General features: G+C 40.7%; 2 protein-coding genes across 2 annotated transcripts; both read right to left on the bottom strand.

Annotated features, from left to right (window-relative positions):
• Positions 1-2,016: 2,016 nt before the first annotated feature.
• LOC311097127 (extracellular superoxide dismutase [Cu-Zn]-like) lies at positions 2,017-3,919 on the bottom strand. The gene is made up of 2 exons (XM_084136628.1): positions 3,846-3,919; positions 2,017-2,852 (listed from the first exon to the last, which is right to left on the bottom strand). Exon 2 carries the CDS (start codon positions 2,835-2,837, stop codon positions 2,184-2,186), a length of 654 nt encoding a protein of 217 aa, XP_083992754.1. The 5' UTR covers positions 2,838-2,852; positions 3,846-3,919; the 3' UTR covers positions 2,017-2,183.
• Positions 3,920-9,246: 5,327 nt separating this feature from the next.
• Positions 9,247-10,203, bottom strand: LOC311089251 (uncharacterized protein). The gene has a single exon (XM_084123807.1). It carries the CDS (start codon positions 10,066-10,068, stop codon positions 9,415-9,417), a length of 654 nt encoding a protein of 217 aa, XP_083979933.1. The 5' UTR covers positions 10,069-10,203; the 3' UTR covers positions 9,247-9,414.
• Positions 10,204-17,388: the final 7,185 nt, after the last annotated feature.

Here is a 17,388-nt window from a genome sequence, read left to right as displayed (position 1 = left end):
TGGCTATGAATTGTGTCTGCTCGTTTCAACGAAAATGTAAGTTCTCTGCTTTTACTCGTGAGCAGCGTTCAGTTTTTTTCTTTAGGCACTGGCCGTAATGAACTCTCATTGATTCATGTTCTGTTTATATTAGTTACGGGTTTAGAGTGACCACTACAAAGTTTGCCGAGTGCTGTTTGTTGTGCTGAGAATGTAAGTTCACTGGCTTCCTTTCTCCCTCACGTGTGTACATTTTCATCACGGATGTTTGTTCATATGTATGTAGTCATGTTGACTCGCCATGTCTGTATTATAGTTTGGCCTGGGAATGTACGAGTAAAAACCAGACGGAATAAAGCGAAGGAATAAAGGGGGGGTAACAATTGTATTGTGTGTCCACTTGTTTGCTGAGTGTAAACTATTTTTTTTGTGCATGTGATTTGTGATGTGCCCTATTTATTCTGTGTTTGAGTCTTGCTGAATTTTTATTGAGTGCTATTTATTCAAACACCTTGATTTTGCACTTTGTTGTCCCCGTTCATGAATTTGTTGCCCAGAGGCCTAAGGTCTGTTTTTCATGTGTATGTCCTATTTGAGAAAAATAAAATAAACTGTTTATATTTTTATAATACTCCAGTCCCTCTCTCTCCTTTCATTTCCCTTCATTGGGATAGCCTGCTTGTAAACATCTAAAATTTAGATTGTTGGTTATCCACTTGTGATTGATTTAAAAAGGCCCCCTAGGGGTCACATATGCACAATATTACAATTAGTGATTGGTAATGTTAACATAAAATAGCTTATTTTTGTTGTTTTATCAACATGCTGATTGCCCATCAGTTATGCATGTGCTGGCATAGTACTTTGTTAAACCTTTATTAATATTATAATTGTTTTAGGAATGTGGTAGCATCACTCTCACCTTCACCTGCAACTCGCACTGGGAGGGCACACGACAGGTGTCGTTCAGTTTTGAGAACAACTGAAAAGTAAGTACACTTATTCCCTTTCTTTCAGATATTAGTATAATTCTGTTTACATATTCCGATTTTACATAGTCCATACAAATATTATGTGTCTGTATGGCTTTGCAAAAAAAATAAAAATCCATCCATATCTTTTCAATATCTGGGCACTATTACTTTTAGTGATTGAAATACAGTTGTTGTATTTTGTGTAATAAACATGCTCACAGTTGTTTGTTTGTTTTACAGCTATAAAGATGATGGTGATCATCAGACACCTGTTGCAAAGAGGGCCAAGACAAACATTCAGACAAGCAACAAGCAGTCTACTCTATCATGGAAAACAGAGACTGACATTGATATGGTTCCACAGACTCTGGGATTCCTGCCTGCACAGGAACCTGGACCACAGCTGAGTCCTGCTGATGCACACACTCCTCAGAGTCTCTTCAAAATGTTTTTTTCTCAGGGCATAAGCATTTACTGTGAGATACCTGCCTTTACTTTTATCGCTCACAATTGCTTTATTTATTGCTGACTGATTATTTATCTCAAAACTGTGTGCGTTGAACTTTTGCATTTGGATAGCTATAATATTTGGATAGAAAACTTTGGGGATACTGGAAGTACACAACTGCAGGAAATATATCACACTGCAAGTGATTTTTGGTTATTTTATAAAAAAATAAAATAAATGAATCTTACATATTGTAGCTTTAAACACCTTACATTTTGATTCCCTGTTAACTGTAGTAATAAACTGTCAGAATAATATACCCATTTACATTTAGCGAGAAACCTAATTATTTAGAAAATAAAATCGTATGTCAGAGGTTATGTCTACCTTCAACAATAAGGGTGTCCTCCCTTGAGATGTAGCCACATCCTCCAGTGTCATATTGCATCAACCAAAACCATTGTATCATTTAAAGAAATAGTGTATCTTTAATTAAAGACCATTGTCATGCTCTTAAAGTGTTAACCCATTGAGCACAGTAAATCAAACTAAACGGCCCACTTTGCCTGCATTCACCCTACATTTATTTTTAAGAGTGCATTTACTATTGGAAGCTATGGCCAAAAAGCCTCTGAAAAGACCAAGAAAAAAAAAACATGGGAATGTTCAGGTTATGAAATATACTTTAATGTAGGACACATACAAAGAATACACAAGGAAAATCATGATTATCCTATTTGAATCTGCCCTTCCACCATATCCGACTCCCTCATCTTTGACTCTCAGTGCCTTCCTCCACATATTTTCTTGGGGGGCACTTCAGTCTTCTGCCACAGACTTGGAGTAGTAATACCAATCACACCGAGAGCAATTATCGGTCCAGCATTCCCACTGAGTTTACTCTCCTCATCTGAACCCGTTCCCAGATCATCCTCCTTCTCATGAACCGCCACCGCACGTCCCAGAATGGAATAAGGCCCAAAGAGCTTGGCGTCTGGAAGCGTCAGGAACTGCCTTATAACTCCTTTCTCGGAAGCAAAGTTGCCCAGGTCTCCAGGATGATGAGGGTGGTCAACGCCGTTTGGATTATAATGAGGACCAACAGTGATGCAGCCTTGACTGAGGTCTCCATACTGATGGATGTGCATGGCACGCACTTGACGATCGATGGCAGGCAAACCACGGAGGTTGATTTTCACTTCTAAATCTCCATTGGGGAAGACCTGCTTGAAGAGGATTTGCCCAAAGATCTTTGGCTGGTTACGTGGCAAATTGGAGCTGGGAGTTACTTCACTAGTGGCATAGATTGTGTTGTCAAACTCCACGACTTCCGGCTGTGGAGCTTCGGCAGGCAAACACTCCTCGTTGTGGAACTCTCCTCCTTGTATATGCAGCACCAGCAATATCAGAGGGAATATTAGGATGATTTTCTCCATGTTGATCTTTAAAGCCTACAATGAAGAGTGGATTCAGTGAAATCATGCCATTTGGTTTAAGAATGTAATATTTTTGATAAAAGGTCAAAGCTTTGTTGCAGGGAACTTTGAGAATGGAAGTTGCATTAGGTAAAATAGCACAACCAGATTAGTTTGCAACGGAAAACCATACAAGAACCCAGACAGCAACCAGATCCGGCCCACATCTGGGCCGTGTGTAATCCATGTGTACCAGATGTGGGCCGACACCATGTTGCTGTCTAGAAAACTCTATAATTTTTGAATTGCTATGTACCCTTGTGAAAATAATAAAATAAAAAATGCGCTTATTGGTATTGGATGTGTACCTGTAGTATCTTGAAAGTACAATAATAATAATAATAATAATAATAATAATAATAATAATAATAATAATAATAATAATAATAATAATAATAAAAAAACCTGTAGGTCCACTTGCAGATAATAACACTGATGAATTATAAAAAGCCACTTAAGTGTACACACGTACACTTTCATAAGCGTCACACCTGCCAGCCAAAGTGCCTATGATACAAACCAATGACATACAGGTGGATGTAATCACACTAAAATGAGTCCAGGCAAAGGTTTATGGAAATGGAAAAGGTCTAGGGAGAAGTGCCCTCTGGTGGCCATGATAGGGCTTCTGCTGGCAGGAGTGACATTAAGTACATGTACACTTTAAAAAAAAACTAAGAACTAAGAGTTTTACTTTAAAGTACATTAGGTTTTAAAAATCTTTTTGTTGTGCTTTAAAGTACACTTAATTTGATCTGTTGTAGCCTACATGTTATTCAATATTAAATATAAAGTTAAGATTTTTTGATTCTGATATTTTTCACAAGGACAGGTAAAATAAAAGACAATATCTATACTTTTGCTTAAACTAAACTTTTTTTTAGTTGTACTAAATCAAGTCAGTTGATGGAGAAAATGGAATGGAGAAAAAAAAAACAAGCCTAGAACAGCAAAGGTGCACTACCGTACAGCTGAAAAGTTGTCCTCAATCCGTGTGGAGCCTGAATATTGCAGTCACAAAAATACTACAACGCTTAATCCATGTGCAGTCCTGACCTGGGGTTGAGAGAATGTTCCTTTTGGCTGCTCTTATAGGAACTCATGTTGAGCTACAAGTTAACCATGATAGTCTGTTAGTCACTAATTAAGTTCACCTGTGTTTCATTTAGCTCCCTTTGTTTGCCTGTTTATATATAGCACTCAGTTTATTCAGTTCTTTGTCTTGCATTGCACAATGTGTTCTCCAGTGTTTTGTGTTTATTAAAAGAAGTACTGCTATAGATTCCTCTTCTCTTCATTTGGTGGCTCATTTGTGACTCATTCATTCTTAGTGTACAATTCCACTTGACGTTCATGCTTGACACCACTTCTTATAGCAGATATTCATCAAACATAAGTGAATAGCTGACAGTTCTTCCTTTTCAAGAAACCATTTCTACAGACTCTGATGTACCAAGCCTGACAAGCCTATATTACACATGCAATTGGACTGTTATTTGCAGTTTTTTACGATTGCTATGACAGATTTTTCAATACTTTTAACAATTTTCCAAAACTCTTAACACGGTTAGTTAGCACTACATCCGTCTATGTAAGCTATACTATTAACACATTTCGTGTTGCTTTAACACAAAATGCATACAATTAACACAAATTTAAAATGCTTGAACTTCTTTTACACACAAGCTCAAACAAGACCAAAACAATGGATTTGTACTGCCAAATTTACCAATGCTTTAACACTGTATGTCAGAACAGATAACACCATGTTCTAAACCTAACCTTACAGGCTAAAGTCAAGGTAAACAGCTGTTTATATTGTGAATTGAAACACAAATATATCCCCTGTATTTTATCCTATTGTTACTGAGAAACAGCTGATTGAATTATGCAATAATATAAATCACAGCTGATTCCCATCTAGGAAACACACTCAGGTGTTGAGGTTCTTTCAATCGCATGACCATATGGTATACTGTAACCGTACATTCTATAAAGCACTCTGAGATGGGTCTTTTTTTATTGAATTTCTGCAGCAAAAGACCTACAGTAAACCCAATAAAACAAAAATGTAGAGAGGCTTCAAAAGAAACTGCAGTGCAAAACACAATCTATGATCAATACAATATACTGTCTGTTGTATAAGGGCATACCTGACACGAAGACAATAATGCAGTTTCTGTAATTCCATCTGATGTTAGTGTTTTTATGACATTGTGCTATGATTGACTAAATCTTCCTGTTGGACGGCTATGTTATTTGATTTTGAGACATGTTTGCAGTGTTTTGGTAGGCATAGTGTATTATTGTATTTAGAAAATTAGTGTTGGAGCTTAGTTTACGGTGTGTGATTTTGAGCATGAAATGAACTGTTTTGCCAATTGTGTGTTGTAGGTGTGTTGGTGCGTTAAGAGTTTAGGAAATTTGTTAAAAGTATTGAAAAAATTGTCATAGCGATTGTAAAAAACTGTACTTGTCTTTGAAGACAGAAGTAAAAATTTCTGAGGGAATGATTCTTCTATGGCATCGATGTTAAAATCCCCTTTTAGTAGACTGAATGCAGGTAAGGTGGGACACTTGTCATTTAGATACAGTACCTAGATGTTTCTTTCTTTTTATTACTTTTGTTAACTTTAAGGTCCGACTTTAATATTTCATTTTGAATACAGTTGATATGTGTTATTTGCAAGGTATATACCAATAAACATTTTGAGATCATGCACTCCAGACAAATTTCTTTTTTAGGTAATGTGACCCATCCCTAATTTATCAAAAATGATCCTGGATCTTAAAAACACATGATTTATTAACACATCACACAAACATATTCCACAGCATATTTAACAGACCCAAAAGCACATAGATAGGCTATGATGAGTAATACTCATCAGTTCACTCAATGCATGTGTAAAGTTCAAAACAACTAGAACATGTTGTGTTGACATGAAATTTTATGAAATTTGAATTTCAGATATCTTAATGAACTCTACAACATATTACAAATGGAACTACAACACATGCAACAACAAATAGGCTAACAAAAATTCAATAAGAGGAACATTTTAAATGGTAACCATATTGTAAAACTTTTTTTCTGTCTGTTTTCTCTAAACACTGTAGATGAACTTAAATTGTGTCCATATTTTAAAGCGTTATATTCTGCATCTACATTTTAATAATAATAATAATAATTCGTTACATTTATATAGCGCTTTTCTGGGTAATCAAAGCGCTTTACATGGAAGGGGGAATATCCTCAACCACCACCAATGTGCAGCATCCACCTGGATGATGCGACGGCAGCCATATTGGGCCAGAACGCCCACCACACACCAGCTTAATGGTGGAGAGGAGACAGTGATGAAGCCAATCAGTATATGGGGATGATTAGGAGGCCATGATGGACAGAGGCCAAGGGGCAAATTTGGCCAGGATGCCGGGGTTACACCCCTACTCTTTTTCGAAGGACATCCTGGGATTTTTAATGACCACAGAGAGTCAGGACCTCGGTTTAACGTCTCATTGGAAGGATGGTGCTCTTTGACAGTATAGTGTCCCGATCACTACACTGGAGCGTTAGGTCCCACATAGACCACGGGTGAGCACCCCCTGCTGGCCTCACTAACACCTCTTCCAGCAGCAACCTGGTTTTCTCAGGAGGTCTCCCATCCAGGTACTAACCAGGCTTGCTAACCTCTTACAATAACAAAGGTGTAGGTTGATGACGCATAAGCGGAATTATGGAACTTGTCGTCATGCCGATGGATCTAATAATGTTTATGGGTGAGTGAGTACATTGATGTTTTTAACATGACTGTGGTATGAAGCAGGTCGCGATTGCCAATGAGAGACAGATATCAGAGCCACATGCGAGTCCCGCGGATATAAAGGAATAAGGACATTTCATTCTACTGATCTACCCGCAAGTGCTGAATTAATACTCACACATACCCCTTTTCCACCAGCATGAACCAGGTGCCAGTTCAGAGCTAGAGCTACAGTATTGCCAGTCCGGAGTTGGTTCGTCTGACGAGCTCTCTAAGATCCGGTTTGCCTTTCCACAAGGTCACTGTATACATCTCATGTTGCCCAGCAGCGCTAGCGTGGCAGCGCCAAACACAAACACACCAGGCTTGTTCGAGATGGTTCGGCTTCTCGCAGACCGATCGGCTCATGACATCAAAGCACTGCGAAAGCAATCCAAAAGCACAAGGACTCGTTTGCTCTCCAAACACTCCCGCTGCTCCGATCGGTCCGTGCCGCTCCGATGCATCTCGAACAAGCCTTCCATCAACAATGGAAGTCGTTGCGTTACTATTGATGCTCATGGCTTTGCGAACCTACATCGGCATCCAAACACAGCGAATCCAACGTGTTTGTGCAGCTCGCCGTAACTTGCATAGACGGAGATTACAATCAAGCTGCTATTAGCTCGATTAGCTGCTATTTGAAAAATGGCGGTCACAAGTTTCTGTTCGTCTTGTTGGTCTTACTTCTAGACCAGCAATGTTTTGGTGCTACTTAAGAACCACTTTTCCTGGTTCAGAGCTGGTGCTCTGGGTGTCGAAAAACAAAGAACCCATTTGAAACTAGGCTCTAGCCGTGAACCAGCACCAGCACTGCCTTGGTGGAAAAGGGTTAACAAGTCAGTTTATTTGGCGAATTAAACTTGTGAGGTAACGCAGCGCTGTTTCACTTGGTCTGCACTATCACACTAAACTGCATTTGAGTGTGTTGAAAGTTATAATGTTATTCTATGCGTTTGTTTGTCTGTATGAGACTAGCAGTAAGCTAGATGAACATTAGAATAACATACTGATCATATTCTAACATTTCATCATGTTGAGCTATATGACATTGATTAGTTTTATGTACATTTGCTCAACTGTCTGATAAAGTACATGCAAGACGTCTCTGTCAAATCGAAGTTTGCGGCATCTCGAAAACACCACGCCGATATTGATCCTCGTTTTAGTTCTCCTTTTGTCCCAAAGTCTGCTTGCCATGGTCCATAATGTTTGAACGAAACAACTCCATGAGCGTGCCGCTAGACGTAACGCAGTTGTCGCCATGGTTACTATTGCAGTACGAGCGGAAACCAGGGATAACGCGGATATTACGTCATTGACAGGCGACAAGTGAACATGGACGAGCCATTATTAGGGGTTCAAGCACGAAGTGCTAAAACCCTATTGTAATTGTTAGGGTTTTTATTATGATTATTCCGCCTTAAAACTGATCGTGCAGCCCAAACCGTAAACGCTGGAGTCTTGAAACTTGGCCAAATGGTAGTCCTCAATTTGGGGTGAACCTATCAAAGTATGTCCCCGATTGGCCAATAGGTGGCGCTACAGCAAGCAAAAGTATGAAATTGCTCATAACTCCTAGACGGTTTGTGTATATTATATTGAATATTCACGATTATGTCAAAAACCTACTTTTGCGAACTTGCAACCAAACCAGTCTAGAACAATTCTCTGGACTCTCTAGATCAATAATTATCAAAAAAAAGTTGAACTTTTGCATTTGGATGGCTATAACAGGGTCATTTAGAAAATGAACTCGAAAGCCTTTAAATCCTAAACGAAAACTCAGAACTTCACGAAAATTGGTGAGCATATGTGAAATAACATTGTAAACAAGCATGCACAATTTTATGGAGATCAGACCATAGGTGGCGCTATAACTGTTAAAAAGCTTTGAAAACCATATATTTCCCATGTTAAATTGGCTGGAAATGGTCTTTTCCATGTATGATGTCAGTGGTTAAATGGTTGCCAAATAAAACTTAATGTCTTTTTATGCATTTGTGCTTAAAGGCCTTAAATGCTTGAACCCCGATAAATGCTGCTTGCAGCTTTAATTTAAAATTGGAATTTCTCTGAAATTAAAAAACTTTGGGAACTTTTGGGATACTGGAAGTACACAACTGCAGGAAATATATCACACTTTGCAAGTGATTTTTGGTTATTTAAAAAAAAAAAATTTAATAAATCTTACATATTGTAGCTTTAAACACCTTACATTTTGATTCCCTGTTAACTGTAGTAACAAACGGTCAGAATAATATACCCATTTATTGACATTTAGCGAGAAACCTTATAATTTAGAAAATAAAATCGTATGTCAGAGGTTATGTCTACCTTCAACAATAAGGGTGTCCTCCCTTGAGATGTAGCCACATCCTCCAGTGTCATATTGCATCAAACAAAACCATTGTATCATTTAAAGAAATAGTGTATCTTTAATTAAAGACCATTGTCATGCTCTTAAAGTGTTAACCCATTGAGCACAGTAAATCAAACTAAACGGCCCACTTTGCCTGCATTCACCCTACATTTATTTTTAAGAGTGCATTTACTATTGGAAGCTATGGCCAAAAAGCCTCTGAAAAGACCAAGAAAAAAAAAACATGGGAATGTTCAGGTTATGAAATATACTTTAATGTAGGACACATACAAAGAATACACAAGGAAAATCATGATTATCCTATTTGAATCTGCCCTTCCACCATATCCGACTCCCTCATCTTTGACTCTCAGTGCCTTCCTCCACATATTTTCTTGGGGGGCACTTCAGTCTTCTGCCACAGACTTGGAGTAGTAATACCAATCACACCGAGAGCAATTATCGGTCCAGCATTCCCACTGAGTTTACTCTCCTCATCTGAACCCGTTCCCAGATCATCCTCCTTCTCATGAACCGCCACCGCACGTCCCAGAATGGAATAAGGCCCAAAGAGCTTGGCGTCTGGAAGCGTCAGGAACTGCCTTATAACTCCTTTCTCGGAAGCAAAGTTGCCCAGGTCTCCAGGATGATGAGGGTGGTCAACGCCGTTTGGATTATAATGAGGACCAACAGTGATGCAGCCTTGACTGAGGTCTCCATACTGATGGATGTGCATGGCACGCTCTTGACGATCGATGGCAGGCAAACCACGGAGGTTGATTTTCACTTCTAAATCTCCATTGGGGAAGACCTGCTTGAAGAGGATTTGCCCAAAGATCTTTGGCTGGTTACGTGGCAAATTGGAGCTGGGAGTTACTTCACTAGTGGCATAGATTGTGTTGTCAAACTCCACGACTTCCGGCTGTGGAGCTTCGGTAGGCAAACACTCCTCGTTGTGGAACTCTCCTCCTTGTATATGCAGCACCAGCAATATCAGAGGGAATATTAGGATGATTTTCTCCATGTTGATCTTTAAAGCCTACAATGAAGAGTGGATTCAGTGAAATCATGCCATTTGGTTTAAGAATGTAATATTTTTGATAAAAGGTCAAAGCTTTGTTGCAGGGAACTTTGAGAATGGAAGTTGCATTAGGTAAAATAGCACAACCAGATTAGTTTGCAACGGAAAACCATACAAGAACCCAGACAGCACGCGTGTAATCCATGTGTACCAGATGTGGGCCGACACCATGTTGCTGTCTAGAAAACTCTATAATTTTTGAATTGCTATGTACCCTTGTGAAAATAATAAAATAAAAAATGCGCTTATTGGTATTGGATGTGTACCTGTAGTATCTTGAAAGTACAATAATAATAAGAATAATAATAATAATAATAAAAAAAACCCTTTAGGTCCACTTGCAGATAATAACACTGATGAATTATAAAAAGCCACTTAAGTGTACAAACGTACACTTTCATAAGCGTCACACCTGCCAGCCAAAGTGCCTATGTTACAAACCAATGACATACAGGTGGATGTAATCACACTAAAATGAGTCCAGGCAAAGGTTTATGGAAATGGAAAAGGTCTAGGGAGAAGTGCCCTCTGGTGGCCATGATAGGGCTTCTGCTGGCAGGAGTGACATTAAGTACATGTACACCAGGGATAGGCAACTCCGGTCCTGGAGGGCCACTGTCCTGCAGAGTTTAGCTCCAACCCTAATTAAACACACCTGAACAAGGCAATCAGTGTTTTCAGGATTACTAGATAGATACAGGCAGGTGAGTTTTTAATCAGGGCTGAAGCTAAACTCTGCAGGACAGTGGCCCTCCAGGACCGGAGTTGCCTATCCCTGATGTACACTTTAAAAAAAAAAAAGAAAAAAAAAGTAATGCCAAACTAAGAGTTTTACTTTAAAGTACATTAGGTTTTAAAAATCTTTTTGTTGTGCTTTAAAGTACACTTAATTTGATCTGTTGTAGCCTACATGTTATTCAATATTAAATATAAAGTTAAGATTTTTTGATTCTGATATTTTTCACAAGGACAGGTAAAATAAAAGACAATATCTATACTTTTGCTTAAACTAAACTTTTTTTTAGTTGTACTAAATCAAGTCAGTTGATGGAGAAAATGGAATGGAGAAAAAAAAAAAAAGCCTAAAACAGCAAAGGTGCACTACCGTACAGCTGAAAAGTTGTCCTCAATCCGTGTGGAGCCTGAATATTGCAGTCACAAAAACACTACAACGCTTAATCCGTGTGCAGTCCTGACCTGGGGTTGAGAGAATGTTCCTTTTGGCTGCTCTTATAGGAACTCATGTTGAGCTACAAGTTAACCATGATAGTCTGTTAGTCACTAATTAAGTTCACCTGTGTTTCATTTAGCTCCCTTTGTTTGCCTGTTTATATATAGCACTCAGTTTATTCAGTTCTTTGTCTTGCATTGCACAATGTGTTCTCCAGTGTTTTGTGTTTATTAAAAGAAGTACTGCTATAGATTCCTCTTCTCTTCATTTGGTGGCTCATTTGTGACTCATTCATTCTTATTGTACAATTCCACTTGACGTTCATGCTTGACACCACTTCTTATAGCAGATATTCATCAAACATAAGTGAATAGCTGACAGTTCTTCCTTTTCAAGAAACCATTTCTACAGACTCTGATGTACCAAGCCTGACAAGCCTATATTACACATGCAATTGGACTGTTATTTGCAGTTTTTTACGATTGCTATGACAGATTTTTCAATACTTTTAACAATTTTCCAAAACTCTTAACACGGTTAGTTAGCACTACATCCGTCTATGTAAGCTATACTATTAACACATTTCGTGTTGCTTTAACACAAAATGCATACAATTAACACAAATTTAAAATGCTTGAACTTCTTTTACACACAAGCTCAAACAAGACCAAAACAATGGATTTGTACTGCCAAATTTACCAATGCTTTAACACTGTATGTCAGAACAGATAACACCATGTTCTAAACCTAACCTTACAGGCTAAAGTCAAGGTAAACAGCTGTTTATATTGTGAATTGAAACACAAATATATCCCCTGTATTTTATCCTATTGTTACTGAGAAACAGCTGATTGAATTATGCAATAATATAAATCACAGCTGATTCCCATCTAGGAAACACACTCAGGTGTTGAGGTTCTTTCAATCGTATGACCATATGGTATACTGTATCCGTACATTCTATAAAGCACTCTGAGATGGGTCTTTTTTTATTGAATTTCTGCAGCAAAAGACCTACAGTAAACCCAATAAAACAAAAATGTAGAGAGGCTTCAAAAGAAACTGCAGTGCAAAACACAATCTATGATCAATACAATATACTGTCTGTTGTATAAGGGCATACCTGACACGTATACAATAATGCAGTTTCTGTAATTCCATCTGATGTTAGTGTTTTTATGACATTGTGCTATGATTGACTAAATCTTCCTGTTGGACGGCTATGTTATTTGATTTTGAGACATGTTTGCAGTGTTTTGGTAGGCATAGTGTATTATTGTATTGTAACACTCACACTGTACAATACAGCCGAGTTACAAAATAATTAGGACCGCCTGTTCCCGTTGCCTGTTCAGTATACCAATTACTAATTTGCCAGAGACAACCAATAACACCACGAGATATGTTTAGCAAACAACCTGCTTGTATTTACAACTTCACAGAATATAAACAACCTATACCATAATACCATATACAACACCAATATATACAACCAGTTGTAACTGTGTGAGTGTGTGTGTGTGCGTGCGTGCGAAAAGTCATATAGTCCAGCGTGTATATACAATGTTAGGATCAGCCTCACCGGTGAGAATGTCAAGTCCGTGAGCGTGATCAATGAACGTGATGACTGTCTTCTGTCCTCCGATCAAGTAATCCTGGCCGCGAGCCAACTAAAATACTCCACGGAGGAACGCCGACCCGGCGCTTCCAGGACAGACCCTCACGGTATAATCCACATGCACTCCAACAGGTTAGGGGATGAGAAGACGCTTCTCCCGACGACCGGCATACCGGTTCCTTTTATGGCCAAACTCATAGACATTTCCTGTTTACATGACAGGACCACACGTGACGAAACGTCACGAGCAGATCTCGCGTGAACAATATGGAGGTTCCCAATACACGATAGTAAGGCATAAACAGTGTAAAGAGGAAAGCATACAAGGTAATACATTAAAATGCCACAACATACTTAGTTAAATGGCACTACCCTTATTTAACAACTTCCTCTTATGTGGCCACGCTACATAGATCCCCCCCCCCCGGCCTTCGGCATAGGAGGAGAACGTCCGTACCAGCGTTTTAAGTTCACCACATTTACATTGTCTGTTTTAAGTGGAATGCCCCAACTCACAGTATAATTTATTGGCCCCATCCTTTTTATTATTTCAGCTGGACCCTCCCACTTGGGCGCTAGCTTGGCAGAGTATTTATTCGAGGCAGATGAGAGAGGGTGAGTTTTAATCCAGACTAGATCTCCCGACTGAAATTGCGCATCCTTTCGTCGGGCATTGTAATATCTAACTTGTCTAGCTTGCCGCACACCTACTCGGTGTTTTACCTCCTCAGCCATGATGTTCTGTCGTTCCACCAGACTATACGAGGCTTGGTCAGGAGTGGGTGGTTTGAGTATTAACCTCTCCAGGGGCCCGTAAAGCTGTCTGCCCAACATTAATTCAGCAGGAGCTCTACCTGTGGTTTCTTGGTGTGCCGTGTTGATAGCAAATCTTAGCTCAGGTAACCACTGGTCCCATGTTTGATGACATTGTCCCACATATGACGCAATCATTGTCTTTACTGTTCTGTTTATTCTCTCAGTCAGGTTCGTTTGCGGGTGATAGCTGGTGGTGAGTTTCTGGATGCTTCCCCAGGATTTGCACAACTCTGCCAGTACATTGGATGTGAATTGTGCTCCTCGGTCGGATACAAGGTATTTAGGCACCCCCCACCGGGTAAAGATTTCTTCCCTGAGAATTTTGACGATCTTCTGAGTCTTACTATCTCGAAGCGGGAACAACTCTACCCATTTGGTGTAATAGTCGACTATTACAAGAAGGTAGGTATTCTGTTTCTTGCTGATAGGGAAAGGTCCCATAAAATCCATACCCAAGGTGTGTCCCGGTTCTGTTACTTGTGTATGCTGTAGAAAGCCACTGGGTTTGGTGTTATTGTGTTTATATTTTTGACAGATCTCACATCCTTTTACATATTGCCAGACATCTTTTCGGACCGTGGGCCACCACGCCACCTCTAGGAGCCTCAGAAGGGTTTTTAGTCGGCCCAGATGTCCTCCCAGCGGGTTATCATGAAAGTAATGTAGAAAACCAGGTATTAATGCCTGCGGAACCACCAATTGGAATTTGTCTCCATTACTCTTTACAGGTACCCGGCGATACAACACCCCTTGGTGGACCTCGAAGGTAATCTGTTGATCCTGTACCTTTCTGTTTTTAGGTCCCACCTGCAGGAGCGAAATGGTATTGTCAACACTTTGTGCCTGAGAGATTTCCGCCAGCGTGTTAGGAATGTCTGATGCACACTTATAGGTTGTTATGGCTAGACAGAGTGCACTTTCTCCATCCTTAGACTCGCAGACCCGTGACAAGGCATCAGGACCCAGATTGAGACATCCTTTCCTGTGATGTACTTGGAAGATGAATTGTTGTAGCCTAAGAGTCCACCGAGTCAGCCGAGAAGATGTCTTAGGGCTATTGAAGGCCCAGGTCAAAGCAGCATGATCGCTGTAAATGTCAAACTGTCTCCCTTCCAGATAATGCCTCCACTTTTCCACCGCCCAGACTACAGCCAGACACTCCTTTTCCGACGTTGAATAGTTTACCTCAGGTCCTCGTAATGTTCTTGAGGCATAAGCGATTACTCTCTCCCCCTCTGGAGTTTGCTGGGTGATAATGGCTCCTAGGCCCACATCACTGGCATCAGTATGTACCTGGAAAGGTTGATTGAGGTCCGGTTGTATCAATACAGGTGGGTCTTGTAATATTTGTTTGATGTTCTCAAGGCTGGATTGACATTCAGGTGTCCATTCCCATTGTACTCCTTTCTTCTTCAGGTGATTTAATGGAGCAGTGATGTCGGCAAAATGGGGAATGAACTTGTGGTACCATCCTGCCAACCCCAAGAAGCGTTGTAGGGCTTTAAGGTCTTTGGGAGGAGGATAGTCGGCCACAGCCTTGGTTTTTTCAGGATCGACCTCCACTCCTTTCTCTGAGACGATGTGGCCAAGGAACTTTAACTGTTTTTTGAAGAAGTGACACTTCTTCATGTTCAAGGTTAGCGATGCCTGGTTGAGTCTTTGCAGAATGGTGTTCAGGTGTCGCACGTGTTCGTTTAATGATTTCGAATAGATTATAATGTCATCAATGTATACAAAGCAAAATTTCCCTCTCAATTCTGCTAGGACCTTCTCCATCAGCCTCTGGAAGGTGGCAGCGGCATTCCTGAGACCATATGGCATGGAGCGGAATTGGAATAGCCCCTGGGAGGTGATGAAGGCTGTTTTATCTTTGCTCCTTTCCTCCATTTCCACCTGCCAGTATCCTGACTGCAAATCCAATGTAGTGAACCAGGAGGCGCCTTCCATGGATTCCAAGATGTCATGTATTAGAGGCATGGGATAAGCGTCAGGGATGGTCTTACTATTGAGTCTCCTATAGTCCACGCAGAACCTGTAAGAACCATCAGGTTTGGGGACAAGGACTACAGGGGAGGACCAAGGAGAAAAGGATGGTTCGATGATGTGGTCTTGTAGCATTTGTTCTACCTGATCATCAATAATCCTTTTCTTGAAAGGTGAGACTCTATAAGCTCTGGATTTTATAGGCATTTCCTCAGATAAGAGGATTCTGTGTTTTTCCACAGATGTCTTTCCCAGGGCCTGGGAGGTGGTATGAGGCCAAGTGTCCATTAGCTTCTGTAATTCCTCTGGATTGTCGGAGTCCCAGCTGGGAGCCCCTTCCGGGGGTAGGGTATGGAGTGGTGGATTCCATGTGGGAGGTAAGGCGTAATAGAGCGTCACTGTAGCATTAGTCCCTGCTCTTTCCCCATTCGGACTTGTAGACAACCCCGGATTTATAAGGGCTGTAAGGAAAGGATGGTATACATACCCTTTCCCCATTTTCAGACCGTATCTCCCTTGGCCTACATCCACGATGGCTTCAGCTGCTCTTAGGAAGTCCAAGCCAGCTATCATGGGAAATGCCAGGTGAGCATCCTTCATTATATATGTATCCACTCTACATACTTTATCTTGCCACTTATAACAAACGGTTTTCTGGTTAATAGCCTGGTGTACTTTTCCATCGGCCATGATAAACCGTTGAGGAGAGCCCGCCGGGTCAGCTGAAGTATCCCCTCCTAACTGTCTCCATAGGTGCTCCTGAATCAGGGTGTACGTGCTCCCTGTATCCAACACTGCCTTCACTTCTTTACCTTTTATAGTAACTGGAACCAAGAGAAGGGAGGTTATCGGTTGGGGTTGTGCTATGGATAATCCAGCCAGACTTTTGGAGGTATGACGTTCAGGTGGTTTTTTATTGGCTTTGTCTTTACCATTCTGACTGTCTACTTTCTGCCAGTAATCCTTTGCTCCCATCCAGTCTTTCTCCACCATAGAACCCACTTTCACCAGCTGTTCCACAGTTTTCACCATCCCTCTCAAACAGCCCGCGACCCTGGGGTTGATGTTGTTAAGGATGCGGCTCACCATCTCCTCCTCTGTCATGTCGGCCTTCCATTTAAGACAGAGGGCTCGGTAATCATAGGCAAAATCTCTTAGGCGTTGACGTGGCTGCTGAACCAGAGACCGTAGCTTATCTTCCACCTCTGCGAGGTAATCATCTGGTAGAAACGCATCCATAAACGCCTCTTTGAAAGATTGCCAATCTGTTACCTTGTTCCTCTCTGCCTTCCACCAGCTCAGAGCAGGTCCTTTCAGAACCGTGCTCAGGGTGCCGACCAGTTCCACACTGGGAAGGGGCCTGATGTCGAGATAGTTCTCGCACTGTTCGATGAAGTTGAGCACATCCGCAGTCTCACCAGACTCGCCAAACGACGGAAACTCCAGCCGAATCGGGGGCCGCCCGCAGAAGGACGAGATACTGGGAACAACTGGAGGAGTAGGCACATTAGGTAGAGGATTACATACAGGAGCTATGTCATAAGTAGCATTGGCTGTCTGGGAAGTGGGACATTTAACTCTAGCTGCAGACAAGGCAGTTCTATCATCATGAACAGAGGATATGGAAGTAACTGGAGTGTAGGGCTGTAATCTAAATACAGAAGGGGTACTAGTG

Source organism: Abramis brama (assembly GCF_963993115.1).
Source record: "Abramis brama genome assembly, chromosome: 1".
Taxonomy (NCBI): domain Eukaryota; kingdom Metazoa; phylum Chordata; class Actinopteri; order Cypriniformes; family Leuciscidae; genus Abramis; species Abramis brama.
This window is presented reverse-complemented; position numbering and strand designations above follow the sequence as displayed.